This window comes from Taudactylus pleione, unplaced genomic scaffold (genome assembly GCF_031769625.1).
Source record: "Taudactylus pleione unplaced genomic scaffold, aTauple2 ptg000225l, whole genome shotgun sequence".
Lineage (NCBI taxonomy): Eukaryota > Metazoa > Chordata > Amphibia > Anura > Myobatrachidae > Taudactylus > Taudactylus pleione.
In genome coordinates this window covers 7,378,057-7,402,079 of record NW_028284627.1, presented here as the reverse complement: position 1 = coordinate 7,402,079, position 24,023 = coordinate 7,378,057, and the positions used below count along the sequence as shown (strand labels likewise).

Here is a 24,023-nt window from a genome sequence, read left to right as displayed (position 1 = left end):
AGGATCGCAGGAGGCTGCAGCAGGTGTATTTTTATCATTTTATTCTGCACTTCTGTACCCATTTACATATACCCCAATTTAACTACAGCAATTATTTTTCATTAAAGACATTGCTTAATATAATTTTTCCACACTGATGCAATTATGCATATAACAGCCCTTTGTCTCAAAATAAGACCCCTAATTACTTTTATTATGGCTAATAATACACTTCTATATAGATTCCCCGGGTGAGTTAGGCTTTATTGGGGGTACAGACTGATTTTTCCCAAAAAAAACTGACCATTTCGCCAGTTCTACTATTCGCTGCATTCGCTCATATGCGCGTTCGCCTGTTTTACAATTGAATAGGGCGAAAAGCGGGTGCGTGCATTGAGGTGAAAACTTTGCCTCAAAACACGCGAATGAGGTGAAAACATTGCGCTTTTTGCCCAGCTCGGCTTTTCGCGGTTACCTGAATCTGCCCCTATAAGGCAAATTAATATTTCCAATAGGGAACATCATAAAAAGCCTTTGTTACCGACCCCTATAGCAGTATAGAAGGGAGGACAGATTATAATTAGTGACTTTGCGGGAATCCTCTCTGGGAGATCTTGGAGGGGAAGTTCTGAGGGCAACTACACCTAACCACGGTCCCGCATCCACTGCAAAAAGAATGTATTTGCTGTATTCGGAAGCAGATGGTGGTGGCTTTAAGGGCGAGACTAATGCGACCTTGCTCACCTCTAAACAGACGCATATGCACCTGTGTGGAGGCAGATCACATGTGGGTGCTCGACATCTGGCGCAAGTTACGAACTGATAATGATAACAACTAACGGTCACATCTGATTGGCTGAAGTTATGCTAATATGTTATTTTGCAGCTGCAATCTATTAGCTTGATTACAGTGAAAAAAGTTTATGGGGCGACAGTAATCGAGTTTGTGTCCTCACCTCCCTTTAAAGAGAAAGGCGACTAATATGTTTATTAATGTGTAAAAGATAGCATTTTATTCTTGCGTCTTCTTCAAATGTCTCATATTTGATTTACATACTCCCTGCAACTCTATTAGTCGTTAATTACATTCCCCGATCCTGCACTGTGCACCCTCCTGCAACCCTGATCTAAAGCTTTATCACCCTGTCTTGATTCTGTGATTATCAAAGCCTTTGCATCATATCGGATGAGTTATTTATTTGTTTTCGCTTTTAAGGTACTTTTGTTAAGTATATATTTAACAGCAGTGAATGAAGAATAGATTTGCTTATTTTTGTAAGTACACGTTGAAATCTAAAAATTAATTGTTAATAAAATGAAATTATTTTGAGCAACAAGTTTTGGTGAAAGAAAGAATCTTTAGCAAAAATAATCAGTGCATATAGAGCTGGGTGCCCGTAAGTATTGTCCTGGCATACGCGGGCGGGCAGTACCCCTTTGAGCCTAGGGGAAGGGGGGGTTAGAGTCAGGCACCCCCGGTGGGAGGTTAGGGTTAGGCACCCCCCTGGGAGGGTTAGGTTTAGGGTGCAGGGAGGGGGGGTTAGGTTTAGGCACCCCTGGTGGGAGGTTAGGGTTAGGCACTAGGGGGGGAGGTTAGGGTTAGGCATCCCTAAGGGAGGGTTAGGGGGGAGAGGGTTAGGGATAGCCTTCTTACTTCCCCGTCGGGATCTTCAGCTGCCGGCTTTCCGGCGTGGGTATTTAATCTACCGGGCTGACGTCCGGCAGTAATACATACTGATTCCGCAGTTTGCATGTGATGCATCCGACCACTCTTGGCATGCATGCCAGCATTAATTACACCGGTATGCATGAAGAAAACCTCAAAGGACAGCTCTCTCGGTAAGAGCTGTCGTTTGCGAGGGACAGAAATCCCGGGTTGATGCGTGCTCACGTGCAATATCCCGGGTTGAAGAGGGGTATAAGATAAAGGCCAACATGGCTTTTCTGAATGTAGCCCTGTTTTTTATATCCCATATTTGGGCACCACTGTAGAACTGCTGCAGCTGGCACAATTACAATGGTAACTGGAAATGAAGACTACACTGTATGTGGTCTTGTCCTATAATACGTGAGTTCTGGATACAGGTACAAACACATGTGACTAGACATTTGATTAATTTTGTTCCACTGACGCCTGAATGGGCATTATTTGGGGTTCTTCCTGACCATACTCGTACATCAGCGGGCGGTAAACGAGCGCAGCAGCTTGTAAAACAATCCTACATACTTGGATAGATTCACAGCTACCACCAATAGCTCTTTTCAAGGCAAAACTACACCACCTATTTAGAATGAATTGGGTGGAGGTGGTGTTGGAAAAAGAAATCAAGATAGAACGATTTTTTGGAATGTGGGAGAGCTATGTGGATACTCTCAGGAGCTCTACGTCTCCAGCTCCATAGAACATTGCAGAATTCTTCATGGTATATGTTGCAATGCGCAGCGGGTGATCCTCCAATCAGACTAGATCTCTGATTTGTTTCCTTATAGTGGACAAGTGTTTGGCGAGGGGGGGGGGGGGGGGAGATGCAGCCCATCCGCTCTTTTTTTCCTTTTTTGAAGAAGTATCCGAGTTATTTGACACATGGTTCTGAACAGGAATTTTTTGTATGTCTTTATTGTATAATGTTATACCAAATCCCACAGGATTTTTTGTGATTATGTTACACTAAATAATTACAGTAATTTGTATATGGTTTTTGAAAGATTCAGATGCTATATATATATATATATATATATATATATGTATATATTTTTTTTTCTTATTGTGTATAAGCTATAATACTCAACCAATTTGGTAGAGCAGTGTTTTGTCACGATGGTAATTTTGATGTTTAATGCTTTGAATGACAATAAAAAAAATGTTTTAAAAAAAAAGGAAATGAAGACTAAATAAGACTGTAACTTAATAAATTAATAGTAAATGAAGACAGCTGGAGCCCAGGGTCATACTCCCTCTCCCAACACTGGCCCTTTCTGTTAGTGATTGAAAGAATGACTGGTTGAAGGCACTTTCCTTTAAAAACAAACAAGACCTGCATGATCCCTATTGGCGATATCTGACTGGAAATATCTGGGGTTACTTTTATGCCTATTACTTGCAGTTTCCATGGTAACAATGTGATTTGAACCGGTTGACTTGTTTACATTAACTTGATTGCATTAGCAAAGTATTAGGTTTTCTTGTCAATTATTTTCTGGTTGAGGAATGGCCACAGCTCTCAAGGCTGGTACACGTTGGTGGTAAGCTGTGTTCAATTAGATGGTATTTTATTTAAGCTCAGCTGGAATTGCTATATGAAGCTAAACTCCCTGAAATATTGAGCTACTAATTTGGTAATTATTGATACAAAACATTCAGTAGGGGTTGTTATACTACACAGCAGAATTAGCACAGTACTCCACACAGACGGTAATTGAAGATATTGCACATATGAAACAAATTTACATATTTATAAATATACACATAAATAGGCAATGATCTGCTTCTCTGAATCCCACTGATTAAACATTTTTATTTATTAATCCCTGTTGTATTATTTTTATCTACCGTATGTGTCATTGTTGGTCAGTTAAATATACCATTGATCGAACTCCTACTGATGGGAGTGTATATCTTTATATGTTGTGTATTGGTATTTTATTTTTCATATTGTATTTTTAATATACAGTATTGGTTGTTTCTTAGATTTTAATAATATTAATGCTTTACACACTCAGACTAACTGCACTAAGCGCTGAATATTATTTTTTCCCTCTGGCCACGGCCCGTGCTTGCAAGTCTAGCCTTCTGCTCCATCCATCAGATCCGGCTGATTGGCTGAAACATAGCATCGGCAGCACAGTGTCCCACGTGGCTTTGGCGCCGTGGCTTTGGTGACCTGTGGTGCACAATTGGAAGCTGACAGTGATGTCACTAATGTGAGGGAAAGGTATATTTCCCCTTCAGGAGCCGTACCTGGATGTGACGTGGACTGAGGGCGGAAGTGCAGTTTCCTGCCCACACAGTCCACCAAAAAAAAAAGTTGTCCCCTCATGGGCTCGCTTCGCTCGCCACGCTCGGGCTTGGTGGCTCGCTACGCTCGCCACAAGGTTATATTTTCCCTCTATGCCCACTTGGATGGTAGGGAATGACGTTGGACACTGGCTGATGACGTCAGGATACAAAAATTTAGGGGGATCTAGCCACTTCCCTAATATGAGGAGTGAGTGCTACTGCGCTACCACAGCAATCAATCTGTTGGCAAAACAGTTTGCCACTTATCTTCAAACACCCATTCTGCGCCGGTTGAGGGAAAAAAAGACGTTCTGGAAAATATTCATAGACATCTGTGTTTACATGGAGGACACAGTGATATATTCTAAGAATTTTCAACTGCTGTTACTAGCTCCTAGAGAATTGATAGGCTGCAGTATAATGAATATAGATTAATCTGACAAAATGATTGCTTCCACTGTGTACAGCAGAGGTTCCCAAACGCCGCCATTACAGTACAGGTTTTAAGGATATCAATGCTTGAGTCCAGATGGTTAAATCAAATTGACTGAGGTACTAATTAAGTCACCTGTGCTCAAGCATCGATATCCTTAAAATATGGACTGTAATGGCGGAGTTTGGGAACCTCTTGTGCATATGAAACTTATGTTCTTTAAACCAGGGGTATTCAAAATACGGCCCTCCAGCTGCTGTGGGAACTACACATCCCAGCATTCCCTGCTTCAATTTCCACATGCTCTAATAGCAAGACTGTGGCATGGCATGCTGGGATGTGTAGTTGCACAGCAGCTGGATGGCCGAATGACTACATGATTTTGAGCACCGCTGCCCCCAACCCCACTGTGCAGTACCGCCATTCACCACTGGGGAAATGAGCAGAATCTGGTAGGCTGGTCTATTCTCCTGGTAGTCAGGACATTCCTGTAGACAAGTTAAGTATGACTTTAAATAAGTCTGTATGAGTTGCTTCATGTATGCTGGGTGCGTCCTATTTATCCCAATGTCAGTCTCTGTGACCAGCTTGATAAACCAGATATGAGAGTTTATTAATAATGACATGGAAATGATTGCTTCCTTATGCTGAAAATTGATCTCCAAACTAAATATTTTGTTTCAGCAGCTTGAGGGACACGTCCCGTGATAAACTTGATGATTTATGGTGTTTCTATATAACTGTTTCCAATCACTATAATGTGATCTCTTATATTTTTGGCACTGACATTGACTATCATATGTTATTTACAGTACATTATAAGCTTTCCCCTGGCTCTAGTCTTCTGGATTGGGCACAGATAAAATCTTGATATTTATTGGCAGCTGCTAAAACGAATTTGCAGGATGCATCCAATTGCTCACTGTAGAACCTCTTGCTAAATAGCAATACATTGCTACTATTGCTTAACATCTTTAGTAATAAATAAGTGTCCCGCAGTGATATATGTATATATGTAGGGTGTTACTGTACTGTATGGAGACTTGTGACTCTGCTATAAAGGATGAGTAAACTGCATGGTAATATATTGTCTGAAATGTATTACTCTATTAGGTCACATTGAAATATGAATATCCCTACAGACCTCGGCCAATTGCTTATATCTCTTTTTGGACATTTTATGCTTCATGGATTTATCGTGTTCATGTGACACCATAATTGGATAAAGGTTTTTTGATATTTTTGCAAAAGGATGTGCTGGCTGATTTTTTTCTGATTGTAACCATTTACAAGCTGTACAATCACAGAGTGTGCTGCTGGTCTCAAGCGGCAACTATATATATATATATATATATATATATATATTAGTATACTAAAAGGTGCGACACTCGTCTACTAAAAAGAAATCACTCCACGCATTATGTAAATGCGATCAACGTTTCAGTGCCTTTAATGCACCATCTTCAGGATCCTGTCAACACCTCCAAAGGCTAACAGCCTGTCACTCACTTAGCAATACATTCCTCTGTGTGTCCGAAAACGCAATGCTATTGCTGTGCACACGCACTGTGGCTTATACGCATGCGAAATGGCAAACAATCACTCAATCTGTGTACGTAATCACCATTGCATCCACATCTGAATTAGGCCCATTGTCCAGGCAAAAGTCAATAACTTTTTTGTTTTGTTCCTAATGCATAACTAGCCCTTTTGTACTCTATGGCTTCATACCCACCGGCATTTAGTTTTGGTAATGTACTGTTTTAAATCAAAGCCCTTTCCTGGGGGTTGAATACAGGATGCTGGGGCTCTGGATCCTGGCGGTCAGAATCCCAACACCGGCATCCCTACAGGGTTAGGGTACCGACACCTGCCAGTAAGTATCCTAACCCTACTCCTACCCCTAAATCTAACCCTCCCCCCCTGCAGCCTAAACCTAACCTCCCCCTCTGCTGCCTAAATCTAACATTCCCCTCCAGTGCCTAACCCTAACCCTTCCTCTAGTGCATGGCTGGGGAACCTTTTTTCTGTCGAGGGCCATTTAGATATATATAACATTATTCGCGGGCCCGGGGCAGGCCACGGCCCCTCTGTGTGACTTCACACAGGGGCCGGGCCACAATCGCTGGTGATTACAGCAATGCCCAGAGCATCCTGAGCATGCTTCGGGGAGCTGTAAGGGCAGCGGAGTAACGTCTGAAGCGCTCTAATAAGGCTAGCAGAAGCAAGCTCAGAGGGCCAGACCAAATGATTCCGGGGGCCTTATACGGCTCCTGCGCAGGAGGTTCCCCATCTCTGCTCTAGTGCCTAACCCTAGTCCTCCCCCTAACCCCACCACTTACCATCAAGATGCCAGCGGTTGGGATGCTGGCATCGGGATTCTAACTGGTGTCGGGATTCCTGACACCGGCATTTTGAGCTCTCCAGTGAATGGGGTGCCCTGGACAGGGGGACCCCTTTATTGGGGGGGTCCCCAACTCCCCAGAGATCCCCAACCTGGGCTGACTAGCGGTCATGTAATGTTTCGGCCGGGGAACCCAGTGGTAGTGTTTCCCATGTCGTGGCTTTAACAGCCACCCCATCCCCTCCTGCTGGAAAGGATCCGGTGCTGCTTATGGAAATTACAGGGGGACCCTACGCTTTTTTCACCCTGTAATTCCAGAACCAGGACCGGCTCAGAGCCTGGTGCTGGTTGCGCAAAGTACAGGGGAACCCTACGCAATTTTTCCCCTATATTTATACAACCAGGACTGGCTATGCAAAATCCGGGGTTGGTTGTGCTTTGAGGGGGGGGTGGGGACCCCACGTCATTCTTTTTTTAAAATTGACACTTAACAAGCTTTTTACAATAAGATACATGCATTTCACTGATGTCAACTAGAACTGCTCATGCTCAAATGGAAAGCATGAAGCTCTTCTATTCATTTGGGGATTTGCAGTTCGATTTTGAGTTCGTTTTACTTTCGGTTTCAAAATCGAATGTTAGTAAATGAAGGGATCCTATATTCTTCTATGGGGAAACATTGATGTTTTTCAGAAATTCGATTTTGAATTAAAATTAATTTTTCTGTTCGATTTGACATTCAATTAGCAATTTGCGCTTTAGTAAATCCCCTTTAAGAAAATCGAACTAAAATGGAATGACATATTGAACAGAAAACAAAATCGAACCTTTGTAAATATACCCCCAGGTCCATGCTCTGAAGTATATTGCATTCTGGAGCTTGGTAGATATGAGAAATTCGATCAATCCCCCCAAAAAACAGCATTTTCGGGGGTTTGCCGGCATTTTTGCCCATAGTAGGTCCTGCTCAATATCTGCAAAAAAATAGTGTGATGTCATAAAAAAGTTGTACTTTCTGGTGTGTGAACCAAATCTATTATGTCCCTATAAAAACAGCTATTTCGGCTCGCCAAATTGGGCCTACAATAACCACACCGTCCCCGCTCAGACTTGCCCAGTCACACTACCAGCCCACACTAGCCAATTCCCTGCAGTAACCCTACTCTCCGTGGCAGTGTGCTATAACCACATGAAAGGGAATGTTGAGGTGTTAAAGTTTGGTATAATATATACAGTCAGATCCATAAATATTGGGACATTGACAGAATTTTCATATTTTGGCCTCTATTCACCACCACAATGGCTTTGAAATGAAACAAACAAGATGTGCTTTAACTGCAGACTTTCAGATTTAATTTGAGGGTAATTACATCCAAATCAGGTGAACGGTGTAGGAATTACAACGGTTTCTATATGTGCCTCCCACTTTTTAAGGGGCCAAAAGTAATGGGACAAACTAAACAATCCTAAATCTAACTTTCACTTTTTAATACTGTGTTGCAAATCCTTTGCAGGCAATTACAGCCTGAAGTCTGGAACGCATAGACATCACCAGACGCTGGGTTTCATCCCTGGTGATGCTCTGCCAGGCCTCTACTGCAAATGTCTTCAGTTCCTGCTTGTTCTTGGGGCATTTTCCCTTCAGTTTTGTCTTCATCAAGTGAAATGCATGCTCAATCGGATTCAGGTCAGGGGATTGACTTGGCCATTGCATAACATTCCACTTTTTAGCCTTAAAATACTCTTTGGTTGCTTTTGCAGTATGCTTCGGGTCATTGTCCATCTGCACTGTGAAGCGCCGTCCAATGAGTCCTGAAGCATTTGACTGAATATGAGCATATAATATTGCCCGAAACACTTCAGAATTCATTCTGCTGCTTTTGTCAGCAGTCACATCATCAATAAATACAAGGGAACCAGTTCCATTGGCAGCCATACATGCCCACACCATGACACTACCACCACCATGCTTCACTGATGAGGTGGTATGTTTTGGCTCATGAGCAGTTCCTTTCCTTCTCCATACTCTTCTCATCCCATCACTCTGGTACAAGTTGATCTTTGTCTCATCTGTCCATAGGATGTTGTTCCAGAACTGTAATGGCTTTTTTAGATGTTGTTTGGCAAACTCTAATCTGGTCTTCCTGTTTTTGTGGCTCACCAATGGTTTACATCTTGTGGTGAACCCTCTATATTCACTATTGTGAAGTCTTCTTTTGATTGTTGACTTTGACACATATACACCTACCTCCTGGAGAGTGTTCTTGATTTGGCCAACTGTTGTGAAGGGGTTTATCTTCACCAGGGAAATAATTCTTCTGTCATCCACCACAGTTGTTTTCCGTGGTCTTCCGGGTCTGTTGGTGTTGCTGAGTTCTCTGGTGCGTTCTTTCTTTTTAAGAATGTTATAAACAGTTGATTTGGCCACACCTAATGTTTTTGCTATCTCTCTGATGGGTTTGTTTTGATTTTTCAGCCTAATGATGGCTTGCTTCACTGATAGTGACAGTTCTTTGGATCTCATATTGAGAGTCGACAGCAACTGATTCCAAATGCAAATGTCACACCTAGGATCAACTCCAGACCTTTTACCTGCTTAATTGATAATGAAATAACGAGGGAATAGCCCACACCTGTCCATGAAATAGCTTTTGAGTTGATAGTCCCATTACTTTTGGCCCCTTAAAAAGTGGAAGGCACATATAGAAACCGTTGTAATTCCTACACCGTTCACCTGATTTGGATGTAATTACCCTCAAATTAAATCTGAGAGTCTGCAGTTAAAGCACATCTTGTTTGTTTCATTTCAAAGCCATTGTGGTGGTGAATAGAGGCCAAAATATGAAAATTCGGTCAATGTCCCAATATTTATGCAACTGACTGTAAATACATTTGAATAAACTCTTGAACCTTAAAATGTTGACAAGTGTAGGTGTTTCCTGTCACAACAGACCCATCCTGTAAATAAAATAGACTGTGCACACAGTGAAAATGTAAAGTCTGTGAACCATATGCTATTGAGATGGTTTCCCTTCAAACCCACAACTTCCTTGTGGCGATGGGAAAAAAAACACAGTACAACCACAACAATAATGGAGGCGATGGTGACGCCACCAGAAATCCTCATGTTGGTCTTATCATCTGCAAATGTGGAGCTAGATTTCTGGGTTATATTGGGTTTTCTTCCATGTGTTCATCTGGTTCGTGTTATCAGCTGTGAAACGAGTCTCCTGGGAATGTCAGAATACTGAACCTTGTACTTTCCTTCAGTAAACATGTGGGAGAATGTGACAATCCTCACACGAATATAAAGCACCCCAAAGATTTTCGTCCGTAAGAGGGTGGTGAGTAGCGTAGAATTGAGCAATAGTACTGAAACCATCCTGCCGTTCTGCACATCCCATCTCTCTCCATCTTTATTACACTTTTCCTCCCATCACCATCACCCTCCCTCATTTATTATAATTTATCTTATAATCATTATACCCCTCTTTATAATTCTCCCCTTCTGTTGACCCCACCTCCTTTATCATTGTCCCGATTCTTTCGCCTCTTTATCACTGTTTGGGGTCGATTTACTAAGCAGTGTTAGGAGACAGAGTGAAAAGTGATAAGATAGTGATAAGGTGCCAGCCAATCAGCTCCCAACTGTCATCTCACAGGCTGTGTTTGAAAAATGACAGCTGGGAGCTGATTGGCTGGCACCTAATCACTTTCTTATCACTTTTCACTCTGTCTCCTAACACTGCTTAGAAAATAGACCCCCTTTATCTTTTATCGCTCTCTTTTATCAGACCCATGTCGCATTCTCTAATTTTGCTGAATAATAAGTACTACGATGTTGAAAAATTATTATTGCAAAGCACTGAAACTCTAAATTATTATTTTTGTAATGTGACATTGTTTTATGTTACAATAACATTATTATTATTATTTTTATCCTTTATTTATATGACGCCACAAGTGTTCCGTGGCGCCTTATAAATTACATAGACAAATAAGTGAACAAGAAACCAGTGACTTATAGTACAACACAATGCAGGACAAGGACAAGGTTTATATACATTGCTGCATTAGTGATCATTACACTCAAATAAGCAACATGGCGTAAGCAACCAGGTGATAGGTGCCCGAATGAGGAGTAGATTAAAGTATAAGGAGAAGCACAAGAGGACAGAGGGCCCTGATCGTGAGAGCTTACATTCTAAGGTTTAAAAAGGAAAAACCCCTGAATCTTTTTACATAAGAATTGACTCCCCCACATCAGGGGCGTATTTAGAGAGGAGGGGGCCGTGTTCACTCACCGTCCAGGGCCCCCTCCTCTCTGTGCCCGGAGTCTACTGCGCATGCGCAGGACACCTGGAAAATGACGAGGCAGCCATTTTCCCGGTGATTTCCCTACTGCGCATTCACAGTACGCCAGGAAAATGACTGCGGCGGACATTTTCCAGGCATTCTGTGTAGTGCCTCTCCAGGCGACGTGGGACTTCGGAGAGGTAAGTAGCTAGAAATTGTGGGTGCAGGCTGTGCGGTGTGGGCCCCCCCGCACCTTTAAAGATACGCTCCTGCTCCACACTGTATTGTTTTGAGAGAACCACCGTTTGCAGCAATAGCAGGTTGAAGTACTTGGGTGTATAGAGCAGCTATTATTACGGAGTAAAGCTGGGTACACACTATACTGACCAATTTTGCGATACACAAGGGATCACAATGACCATTGTATAGTGTGTACCCTCAATTCATCGTTTGATGAATAGTGTGGCCACATCACATGCTGCTGCACATCAAATAGGATGATGCAACTTACAAAGCGGTGAAGCAATATTAATCCGATATATAGTGTCTTCATGTTTGTACGCAAACACGATATACTGATGCATCATATCAGACTGTTGCAAGATCACTGGGACATTCAAGTGTGTGCCCAGCTTTAGGCCATTATTGGTAGATATGCTCCAAGTTGTTCAGGTCAGCCATGGACTAACAGCTGGATGGAGGTCAGGGTCTGACTGGGCCATTGTAGAATTTTTGGACCTTGAGCCGCTCCAATGGTCCTGTGTTTGGGATCTCAGGGCCTGATTCAGAGCCGCTCGCTAGATGCGATCGCTCGCACGATGTGTATGCAAATTGTGTAGGCAGTGCTACTGCACAGCAATGCATTAGCACGTCCAATATTTCTTAGAGAGCGATCACATAGTGTATGCAGACCCCCCCCAGCTGTTTTAAGACGTCCACTTGTGCACATCATGTTCAGGAAGTGTATGCAACCATCAGTACATCGGATGCTTTCGCAGCGCTAGAGGTTGACCATACCCTGTCGCAAGCACTGCGAGCACTTCAGTGTAAAAACAAGCCAGGTGACGTGTACTATGATGCAGTCTTTAATTATGCACACCTCTAAAACGCTGTTGAGATGCTCAAGCATGCCTGCGTTTGCACCCCCACTCCCCCGTTTTTAATGGCCAGCTAAAGTATGCACATGCGCACAATGCATACCATCGGCAGCAACGAGATTACGCATCTTAGCGAGCGGACCTGAATCAGGCCCTCAGTGTCCTGATATTTAGGAGAGAGGTTCCAGAGCCTCCAGTGCACATTTCCCTAATTAACATTGTAATAAAGTCTCTTACTTAAGTTGGGTACACTTCTGGCCGTTATTTCGATTCCCGACCCGTTCATGCGATATCTCAAGAGTGTGTACGCACCTTTGATCATGTTTTGTCAGAAGAAAACTGGTCGAATCGAAAGATCAGTTTTTATGTGCAACTTACTTTTCATCCAATTCAATGGTGCAATATCGGACCAAAATTGAAGTGTGTATACACTGCCGACCGTTCTGCGTAAGCTGCTGCTGCCTTTGTGTCTTGTCATCTGATTGAAGATCGCACGTTAGATTGTACAGTTCTGTACCAGCGTATCGGCACTGTGATCGGGACTTCGGATAAGTGAAATCACATTAAAAGTGTGATTGTACAGGTGTGTACCCAGCTTTAGCCATACACATACTACTTTTAATAATTTCACTAGACTCAGCAAGGGTAGTTATTAAATTTGAGAAAAAAAATTGATTATGTGATCACTCAGCAATATACAGTAGAGTAATATTAAGGAGGCAGAAATTGTATTGTTTTTTTTATATAAATCGGCCCCTAAATGGCCTTTTGCTCTGTGGACTACGCAAAGCTATGAGGTTCTGTCCCAATCGCCCAGATCCCACTCAATCCATGTCTTAACCGCCACAACTTAGAAGTGTAGATAAAACAAATACTAGTTTTCTATCAGTAATTTAAATAGTTATTGACTTTGCTTTGTTTTGATAGGAATGTATCATGTAAAAAAGTAATAGAATAATATATGCCACCTTTCAGCAAATCAGGTCTGGAAACCTGTCTCGGGTCCTGGGCCATACCGTAAGATACAACTGCTCCACAAGTGATATATTTATATATATTGAGTACCTTCGGCTAGATGGTATACAATCGGGAAGCCGGCTGCCTTAATACCGGCAGCCGGCTTCCCGACTGTCATATCCCAGCGAGGGTGAAATGCCGGGCGTCTATATCTAGACACCTGTCATTTCCCTGACGCCGGGAGACAGGCGCCCGGCATCCCGATCGTAGGGATGCCGGGCGCCGCGAGCGGACAGCCGCGGGGGGGGGAGGGTTAGGTTTAGGGCACCCGGGGGGGAGTCAGGGTTAGGCACCCCCCCGGGAGGGTTATGGTTAGGCTAGGGGGAGGGAGGGTTAGGGTTAGGCACCCCCGGGGGGGGGACTTAGGGTTAGGCACCCCCCTGCGGGACTTAGGTTTAGGCAGCGGGGAAGGGGGGGTTAGGGTTAGGCACTTAGAGAGGGGATTAGTGTTAGGCACAGGGGGGAGGTTAGGGTTAGGCACCCCTAAGGAGGGTTAGGGTTAGGGGGGTTAGGTTAGTAGATACTTACCTTAGGACGATCGGGATTTCCAGCGCTGTCGGGCTTCCGCTGCCGTGCTCTGTTGGTTTGTCGGGCTGCCGCTGCTGGGATTCGAACTCCCGGCCATGCGGCAGCCGGGATGTCATACCGATTCCGGCTAGACACATGGAAACGATACAAGCAAGACTCTTCTGTTTTCACTACAGTTATAAGAAAAATGCAAATAACTCCATTTGTTTTCTTTTCTACTACTGTCATTTCATATCCCCAGAGAGACTAAGTTCATGCAACTGATTTATTTCCTAGATTCTTGACTGGGAAGGGATGTATTATAATAGTATAAAGGAAGTCCATTTTGTGCTGTTTAAAGCTGTTCCAGCCTAGTGATGAATGCTCCGAGACAGCAGTTGTTACCATAGTAACACACACTAAGAATTAATCGGCAAATGCAAAACTTAACTTAGCAGGAAAGATAGAAGGATATATAAGTTCTGCAGACAACAGTGTAAGCAGCAATAAGGCCCTCATACATTATATACGTTTTTCTTGTATTATATTTATAATATATATATATATATATATATACATACATACACAGTATATAAGATGAAGCCCACACAGTTATTACAACAATTCATCTCAGAAAATCTGTAATGAGTCAACTTAAGACAGTGGGCAATGTCTCAACATGCAGTCGGCCTTTTTCAATTGAGAAAACCATTTGCAGGTTGAAAAGATGCAATTTGCAGGTTGACATTTTGCTGGGTCTTTGTAAGCTGCCTCAGTAAAGGATTTCCTGTAGTGACAAGTTCATATGTTGCTTCATACTTTAATCAAAAGTGTTGGGGTCTGAATTGATACTTCAGAATCGGATGGTGGTGACTTGAGCGGAGGGCATTTGGGCTGTGGTTAATTTATATTTTCTTGTATTTATTAATATTTTTTCATTATTTTGGTTATTGACACTGAAGGAGTCTATATAAGAAGTGTTGTCTCAGCAAATGTATGTGTTCTTTGTCCTCAGGTGACCTCGTGTCTCGGGCAATGCATCACCTACAGCCCCTCAACATAAAGCAACATAGCAACGGCACGCCAATGCACCACAAGCAAGGGCCACTGTATTGGGAGCCAGAGGCCTTGTACACCCTCTGTTACTTCATGCACTGCCCACAGATGGAGTGGGAAAATCCAAACGTGGAACCATCCAAAGTGACACTTCAGACAGAGAGGTAAGGCCTAGTCAGATCACCTGAGAAACTCGTACCTATAATAACTAAAGCAGACACAGTTATGGAAACTCATCCATAGCTACCAATCAGAGTTGGCGCTTTACAAAAATGGCCATGTCAGATGACCTAATTATGTTGAAATTTCAGGGTAATATAGTTGTTTACTACAGTAATCCACTTTTTTTCTAAACAGTGCTAGGAAAAATGACAAATGGGATTTGATTGGTTGTCTTGGGAACCAGCACCTTTCTCTATGAGCTACTTTTCTGTGTGAACTATTTTCAGCCAATATAATGCAATTAAGCTGGCCCTACACTGCATGATCATCCGCCTGTCGGGCAGTCAACTACCCGCCTGATCATGATCAGTGACAGGCGGGTAGCTGACTGCCCGATAGTTGCAGAACCATCATGTACTAAACAATTTATGGAGGACAAATGTTCGGGAGACTCACAAACTTTGTTTCTAGGAGAGTAAGCAACCCTTTAGATCTTTGTGTACTTTTGGCCCCACCCCCTGCAGTGTAAGGCTGCGATTCTCTTTGCCATGCACCCTGCACCTCCCTCTTGGTCCTCCCCCTCCCAATTGTCCTTAAGGTCTAAAAAGTATGTATGACCTTAAGTTATTTGTTTATGTGCGCCAGCTCAGCTGCAAAGTGTTACTACTTATTAAATGTCATTGGCCCATAAAAGTGGACAAATAACAGATTTGAGCACACCGATTCAAGAGATGTAATAGCCATAACCATGGCTGACCTGTAAGCAGACACTGCACCATTTGAAAGGTGGATCCACTACTCATGGTGACTAACGAACCCTGGTAGAAATGTATCACTCGTTTTGGTGATTAAAACTCATTAGTAAATGAGGCCCTTGATCTCTTTTCCAGTTATTTTGCATCTGTTTTATTCCAAAACATATTTTAAAATATGACATTTAAATCCACCCCTTTCGGTGAAAGTCCTGGCCCTGACGACTTCATTATCAATTATTACAAAGCCTTCAGGGAGAAACTGGCTCCTTCACTCTTGGAGACCTTTAATTTGGTTTCCGATAAGACCCCCTTCTCCCGCCAATCCCTTGAAGCCCATATAACGGTTATTCCCAAGGAAGGCAAAGATCCCACCCTCTGTCCCAGGTACCGCCCAATCTCCCTTCTCAACGTAGACGTTAAACTGTATGCGAAACTTCTAGCAAACAGATTAAAACATTTCCTACCTTCTCTGATTCGTAGTGACCAGGAAGGTTTGTTCCGGGCCCTGAAGCTAGGAACAATACCTCCAAAATTATTGCCCTCATCCACTATATCTCGTCTACGGATATCCCAGCTATTCTGCTGTCTACTGATGCCGCGAAGGCATTCGACAGGGTAGATTGGAGTTTTATATCTGGCGTACTGAGACACCTGGGACTGGGCCCCGTTTGCTTTCAACGCATCCTTGCTCTTTACCACTCCCCCTCTGCTCACATTATAGTTAATGGTTCCCTTTGTGACTCCTTCTCCATTAACAATGGGACTAGACAAGGTTGTCCTTTATCCCCCCTGATTTTTATTATTTGTATGGAAGCTCTGGCAAGGTCAATCAGGCTGATTCAGAATATAGCGGGCTTTAGGTTACATAGTGATGAATACAAATTAGCTCTCTTTGCCGATGATTTGCTGGCCACAATGACAAATCCTGTTATTCCATTACTGAATCTGTTAGAGGAATTCAAGATTTTTTGAGACCTCTCCAATTTTAAAGTTAATTACTCTAAGTCGGTTGCCCTGATTATTGCGGCACCTCCACCACAGATGGTTGCAAGCCTTAAATCAGTGTTCTTTTTCACTGCATTTTTCTCAGCTAAAATATCTGGGGGTTACTCTTACTAGAGACCTTTCCCGCCTGTTTAAGGCCAATTTCATTCCCCTCTTAGACAAGCCACGCTCAGATTTGAGGTTATGGAAATAGGGTCCCTTCTCATGGTTTGAGAGGCTGGGCATTCTCAAAATGAACTCTCTCCCTAAAATCCTCTACTAGATGGTTTATGGAAGTCCTGGCTCTAATTAGAGAATTTGTCTGGGGAGGTGGCAGGCCCTGTCTGAAGTTGGACTTTATGTTTCGCCACAAAGATAGAGGTGGTTTACGCCTCCCGAATATCAAAGGTTATTACAAGGCCTGTATCCTCCACAGAATTGTAGCTTGGTCCAGATCAGACATTTCTAAACAATGGGTGCAAATTGAGAATCAGGCATGAAGATTCCTTTATCAATAGCTTCATGGCTCCCTGTCCTCCCTAATATTTCTCATCCTACCATTGGTCCCACCTTAAGTTCTTGGAGAGCATTATGGAAGTCCCCCTCGATATCCTGTCCCCCCTAATATTTCTCACCCTACCATTGGTTCCACCTTAAGTTCTTGGAGAGCATTACGGAAGTCCCCCTCAATATCATTCCTTCCTTATGTCATTCCTTTTTAATTAACAATTTCTTCCAGGTATGGAAGTCAAGACTTTCCACTCCTGGTTTGCCGTAGGACTTTTTAGGGTCGGACAGCTGATGAGTGATGGTAGCTTTATGTCCTTTGTTGAGGTATGTGAGAAATGGAATCTACCCTGAAAAGAATACTGCCACTACTTTCAGTTATGTAATTTCCTGCAATCTCTTGGCCCCTCTAAGACCCTTTGTTTGCCTTATATTCCCTTCGAACAATTATGTACTAGCCCTACTCCCCCGACCCATACTATATCGCTGATTTATAAGTTTCTGTCAGCAGACGCTAGCCTCTCTGTCCCTAATTTTACTAAGGTCAGGGATCGGGAGCTTGGGGTCGGCCTAACTAAAGATGAGTGGGGGACAGTATTTACATTGGCTCATGCCTGCTCTTCTAGTGTTGGTGTCAGGGAGACCCAATATAAATTGCTTTCTCGTTGGTATAGATGTCCAGATACCCTCTCTAAAATGGGGATTGGTGTTCCGAACAAATGCTGGCGCTGTTCTGGGGCTCCAGGCATCCCATTCCATATTTGGTGGCAATGCCCTATTTTTCAGCCCTTTTTGGAACGAAGTCCTCAGCCTTTCTGCAAAAATTCTTGGCGAACCGGTCCCTACAGCCCCAACGTTCTGGTTGTTTCATTTATCATCCAGACCCCTTTCGAAATATAAGAAAACTTTGTTATGTCATTTGAACAATGCTGCTAAAGCAGTCATTCCGGTAAAATGGTGCTCCTCCTCTCCTCCAACGGTTATAGAATGGTTTACTAGGTTAGATTTATATATGGAAATAGATGATATACTGACTTCTGCTGATGGTTACTATGAGTCCTTTAGGGATACCTGTCTCTACTGGATAGATTTCAAGGACTCTGTGGTCTTCAAGAATATCCTATCCTCTACCTGCCCCTCAATTCCCTAGACCTGACCCAACCTGTGGTTGAACCTACGCCCTTGCACCTGGTTAATAGGTTGTATAACAGCAATACTTTACTTTTCTTATTATTTTTCCCTACACCCTTTCTAATGGGCACTTATGGATACGAGATTACATCATTTGATTTGAGGCGACTGCTTTCTGTTTTTTCCGATCTATTTCTATCTATTCCCTTCCCGCATCCTAATGTCTGGTTGTTTCTTTATTTTTCTTGTATGTGTTTTATATATTTTTTTTTCTTTCTATATTTGTGGGTCTTTTTTGATGCTCCATGATGTCACTGCGCATATCATCTGCAGGAAGCGTATGCAACCATCGGTACATCGGGTAACATCGGAAGCGAACGCAGCATTTGAGGTTGACTATACCCTACCTCAAGCACTGCGAGCACTTCAGTGTGAAATTAGGGGTGAGCGGGTTCGGATTTCTGAAATCCGAACCCCCCCGAGCCCCCCCGATCCGAGTCAGGCTCGACTTTTCCCGCCTGACTCGGATCTGACATCGAGGCAAAACGTCATCATCCCGCCTTCCGAGTCTCGCGGGTTTTGGATCCTATATAAGGTACCCGCGTCGGCGCCATTTTCTCACTCGGCTGTGGACAGTGAAGAGGGAGGGTGGGAGTTAGTGTAGTGTAGTGTAGTGCTGCTGTTGTCCACTACTTCAAAGTCCATAGGGGCTGGCTGTGTTGTGCTGTGCTGCTGTTGTTAATAGGGGCTGTGTCCACTACTTCAAAGTCCATAGGGGCTGGCTGGACTGTGTTGTGCAGTCAGTTCTCCATAGGGGCTGTGTCCACTCCAAAGTCCTGTGCAGTGTCCCAGTCCTAAAGGGGTGCTGTAGTGTTGTCCAGGGGGTGCTCTGTCCATCAGGGGTGCTCCCCCCAAGTGCTAAAAAAATAATATATTTTCTGTGTTTGTGAATTGTGTGCGCAGTAGCCGCACGTGCATCAACAAAGTAGTGCCAAGCGTGCGCCTGTGTCATAAGTAAAGGGCCGGCTGGCTTGACCGTTAAAGGGTGCTGTAACCCCCGAAAGTACACTCCAGTCCAAACCAAAAAAAAATTATTTTCTGTGTTTGTGAATTGTGTGCGCAGTAGCCGCACGTGCATCAACAAAGTAGTGCCAAGCGTGCGCCTGTGTCATAAGTAAAGGGCCGGCTGGCTTGACCGTTAAGGGTGCTGTAACCCCCGAAAGTACACTCCAGTCCAAACCAAAAAAAAAATTTTTTTCTGTGTTTGTGAATTGTGTGCGCAGTAGCCGCACGTGCATCAACAAAGTAGTGCCAAGCGTGCGCCTGTGTCCCATAAGTAAAAGGCCGGCTGGCTTGTCCGTTAAAGGGTGCTGTAACCCCCGAAAGTACACTCCAGTCCAAACCAAAAAAAAAATTATTTTCTGTGTTTGTGAATTGTGTGCGCAGTAGCCGCACGTGCATCAACAAAGTAGTGCCAAGCGTGCGCCTGTGTCATAAGTAAAGGGCCGGCTGGCTTGACCGTTAAGGGTGCTGTAACCCCCGAAAGTACACTCCAGTCCAAACCAAAAAAAAAATTATTTTCTGTGTTTGTGAATTGTGTGCGCAGTAGCCGCACGTGCATCAACAAAGTAGTGCCAAGCGTGCGCCTGTGTCATAAGTAAAGGGCCGGCTGGCTTGACCGTTAAAGGGTGCTGTAACCCCCGAAAGTACACTCCAGTCCAAACCAAAAAAAAAATTATTTTCTGTGTTTGTGAATTGTGTGCGCAGTAGCCGCACGTGCATCAACAAAGTAGTGCCAAGCGTGCGCCTGTGTCATAAGTAAAGGGCCGGCTGGCTTGACCGTTAAAGGGTGCTGTAACCCCCGAAAGTACACTCCAGTCCAAACCAAAAAAAAATTATTTTCTGTGTTTGTGAATTGTGTGCGCAGTAGCCGCACGTGCATCAACAAAGTAGTGCCAAGCGTGCGCCTGTGTCATAAGTAAAGGGCCGGCTGGCTTGACCGTTAAGGGTGCTGTAACCCCCGAGAGTACACTCCAGTCCAAACCAAAAAAAAAATTATTTTCTGTGTTTGTGAATTGTGTGCGCAGTAGCCACACGTGCATCAACAAAGTAGTGCCAAGCGTGCGCCTGTGTCATAAGTAAAGGGCCGGCTGGCTTGACCGTTAAAGGGTGCTGTAACCCCCGAAAGTACACTCCAGTCCAAACCAAAAAAAAATTATTTTCTGTGTTTGTGAATTGTGTGCGCCATAGCCGCACGTGCATCAACAAAGTAGTGCCAAGCGTGCGCCTGTGTCATAAGTAAAGGGCTGGCTGGCTTGACCGTTAAGGGTGCTGTAACCCCCGAAAGTACACTCCAGTCCAAACCAAAAAAAATAATATTTTCTGTGTTTGTGAATTGTGTGCGCAGTAGCCGCACGTGCATCAACAAAGTAGTGCCAAGCGTGCGCCTGTGTCATAAGTAAAGGGCCGGCTGGCTTGACCGTTAAGGGTGCTGTAACCCCCGAAAGTACACTCCAGTCCAAACCAAAAAAAAAATTTTTTTCTGTGTTTGTGAATTGTGTGCGCAGTAGCCGCACGTGCATCAACAAAGTAGTGCCAAGCGTGCGCCTGTGTCCCATAAGTAAAAGGCCGGCTGGCTTGTCCGTTAAAGGGTGCTGTAACCCCCGAAAGTACACTCCAGTCCAAACCAAAAAAAAAATTATTTTCTGTGTTTGTGAATTGTGTGCGCAGTAGCCGCACGTGCATCAACAAAGTAGTGCCAAGCGTGCGCCTGTGTCATAAGTAAAGGGCCGGCTGGCTTGACCGTTAAGGGTGCTGTAACCCCCGAGAGTACACTCCAGTCCAAACCAAAAAAAAAATTATTTTCTGTGTTTGTGAATTGTGTGCGCAGTAGCCGCACGTGCATCAACAAAGTAGTGCCAAGCGTGCGCCTGTGTCATAAGTAAAGGGCCGGCTGGCTTGACCGTTAAGGGTGCTGTAACCCCCGAAAGTACACTCCAGTCCAAACCAAAAAAAAAATTATTTTCTGTGTTTGTGAATTGTGTGTGCAGTAGCCGCACGTGCATCAACAAAGTAGTGCCAAGCGTGCGCCTGTGTCATAAGTAAAGGGCCGGCTGGCTTGACCGTTAAAGGGTGCTGTAACCCCCAAAGTACACTCCAGTCCAAACCAAAAAAAAAATTATTTTCTGTGTTTGTGAATTGTGTGCGCAGTAGCCGCACGTGCATCAACAAAGTAGTGCCAAGCGTGCGCCTGTGTCATAAGTAAAGGGCCGGCTGGCTTGACCGTTAAAGGGTGCTGTAACCCCCGAAAGTACACTCCAGTCCAAACCAAAAAAAAATTATTTTCTGTGTTTGTGAATTGTGTGCGCAGTAGCCGCACGTGCATCAACAAAGTAGTGCCAAGAGTGCGCCTGTGTCATAAGGGCCGGCTGGCTTGACCGTTAAAGGGTGCTGTAACCCCCAAAGTACACTCCAGTCCAAACCAAAAAAAAAATTATTTTCTGTGTTTAGCCGTACGTATATATCAAATCGATATAACATAAATGGAGGACCAAACTTTCTCCGATAAAAATAAAATAGAGAAAGATCAAGAACCACTTCCTCCTAGTGCTGAAGCTGCTGCCACTAGTCATGACATAGACGATAACATGCCATCAACGTCGTCTGCCAAGGCCGATGCCCAATGTCATAGTAGAGGGCACATACAATCCCAAATGGCAAAGTTCAGGAAAATGACCTTGAAAAAGACATTTAAATCAGCTGAAGAGAAACGTAAACTTGCCAATATGCCATTTACGACACGGAGTGGCAAGGAACGGCTAAGGTCGATCCCTAGTATGTTCATGACTAGTGGTTCAGCTTCACATGACGATGGAAGCCCTCCTCCCACTAAAAAAATCAAAAGAGTTAAGCTGGCAAAAGCACAGCGAAGAACTGTGCTTTCTAAGAAGATATCACAAATCCCCAAGGAGAGTCCAAGTGTGGTGGTGGTTGCGATGCCTGACCTTCCCAGCACTGGACGGGAAGAGGTGGCTCTTTCCACCATTTGCACGCCCCCTGCAAGTGCTGAAAGGAGCACCCACAGTCCACTTGCTGATATGCAAATTGAAGATGTCACTGTTGAAGTACAACAGGATGAGGATACTGGTGTAGCTGGCGCTGAGGAGGAAGTTGGCGAGGAGGATTCTGATGGTGATGTGGTTTGTTTAAATCAGGCTCCGGGGGAGACAGTTGTTGTCCGTGGGATGAAAAAGCCCATCACGGTCATGCCTGGGCAGAAGACCAAACATTCCACCTCTTTGGTCTGGCAATATTTCTATCCAAATCCGGACAACAACTGTCTTGCCATATGTACCATATGTAAAGGTGAAATAAGTAGGGGTAGGGACGTCAACCACCTAGGAACATCCTCCCTTATACGGCACCTGCAGCGCGTTCATAAAAAGTTACTGTCAAGTTCAGAAACTTTGGCTAAGACCGTAAGCAGTCCAGGGACACCTAAATCCCGTTGTCCTGTTGTATCCAAGCGCCTGCAAACCACACCGTCAACTCCCTCCTCGTCAATTTCCTCCTTAGTCAGGATCGGAAGTAGTCCTGCAGGCCATGTCACTGGCATGACTGACTCTCCTATCCGGGATTCCTCTGGAGGATCCTGCATTGCTACGCCTACTGCTGCCGCTGCTGCTGTTGCTGCTGCTGGGAGTCGTTCATCATCCCAGAGAGGAAGTAGGAACACCACTACTTTTACTAAACAATTGACCCTCCAACAGTCCTTAGCGAGGAGGATGAAGTACGACAGCAGTCATCCTGAAGCAAAACGTATAACTGAGGCCTTGACTGCTATGTTGGTGTTAGACGTGCGTCCGGTATCCGCCATTAGTGCAGTGGGATTTAGACAATTGATGGAGGTAGTGTTTCCCCGGTTCCAAATCCCGTCTAGATTCCACTTCACTAGGCAGGCGATACCGAGACTGTACAGAAACGTCAGAAAAAGTGTCCTCAGTGTCCTGAAAAATGCCGTTGTACACAATGTCCACTTAACCACGGACATGTGGACAAGTGGAACAGGGCAGACTAAGGACTATATGACTGTGACAGCCCACTGGGTAGATGTATCACCTTACGCAGCAACAGCAGCAGCGTCACCAGTAGCAGCATCTCAGAAACGCCAGCTCGTTACAAGGCAGGCTACGCTGTGTATCACCGGTTTCAGTAAGAGGCACACCGCCGACAACCTCTTAGAGAAACTGAGGGAAATCATCGCCCAGTGGCTTACCCCACTTAGACTCTCCTGGGGATTTGTGATATCTGACAACGCCACCAATATTGTGCGGGCATTACATCTGGGCAAATTCCAGCACGTCCCATGTTTTGCTCACACAATAAACTTGGTGGTGCAGAATTTTCTGAAAAGCGACAGGGGCGTGCAGGAGACGCTTTGGGTGGCCCGAAAAATTTCTGGCCACTTTCGCCATTCAGCGACTGCGTGCCGAAGACTGGAGCGCCAGCAAACACTCTTGAACCTGCCCCGCCATCACCTGAAGCAAGAGGTTGTGACGCGGTGGAACTCAACCCTCTATATGCTTCAGAGGATGGAGGAGCAGCAAAAGGCCATACAAGCCTATACATCCACCTATGACATAGGCAAAGGAGGGGGTATGCACCTGACTCAAGCGCAGTGGAGAATGATTTCCGTGTTGTGCAAGGTTCTCCAGCCCTTCGAACTTGCCACACGTGAAGTCAGTTCAGACACAGCCAG

At 44.3% G+C, this 24,023-nt stretch overlaps 1 protein-coding gene across 1 annotated transcript in view; it reads left to right on the top strand.

Annotated features, from left to right (window-relative positions):
* Positions 1-24,023, top strand: part of ABTB3 (ankyrin repeat and BTB domain containing 3) — a 346,709-nt gene that overhangs the window by 188,603 nt on the left and 134,083 nt on the right. Inside the window, exon 3 of the mRNA XM_088478919.1 lies at positions 14,686-14,890. Coding sequence (XP_088335045.1) covers positions 14,686-14,890 — 205 coding nt within the window. The remainder of the gene's footprint in view (positions 1-14,685; positions 14,891-24,023) is intronic.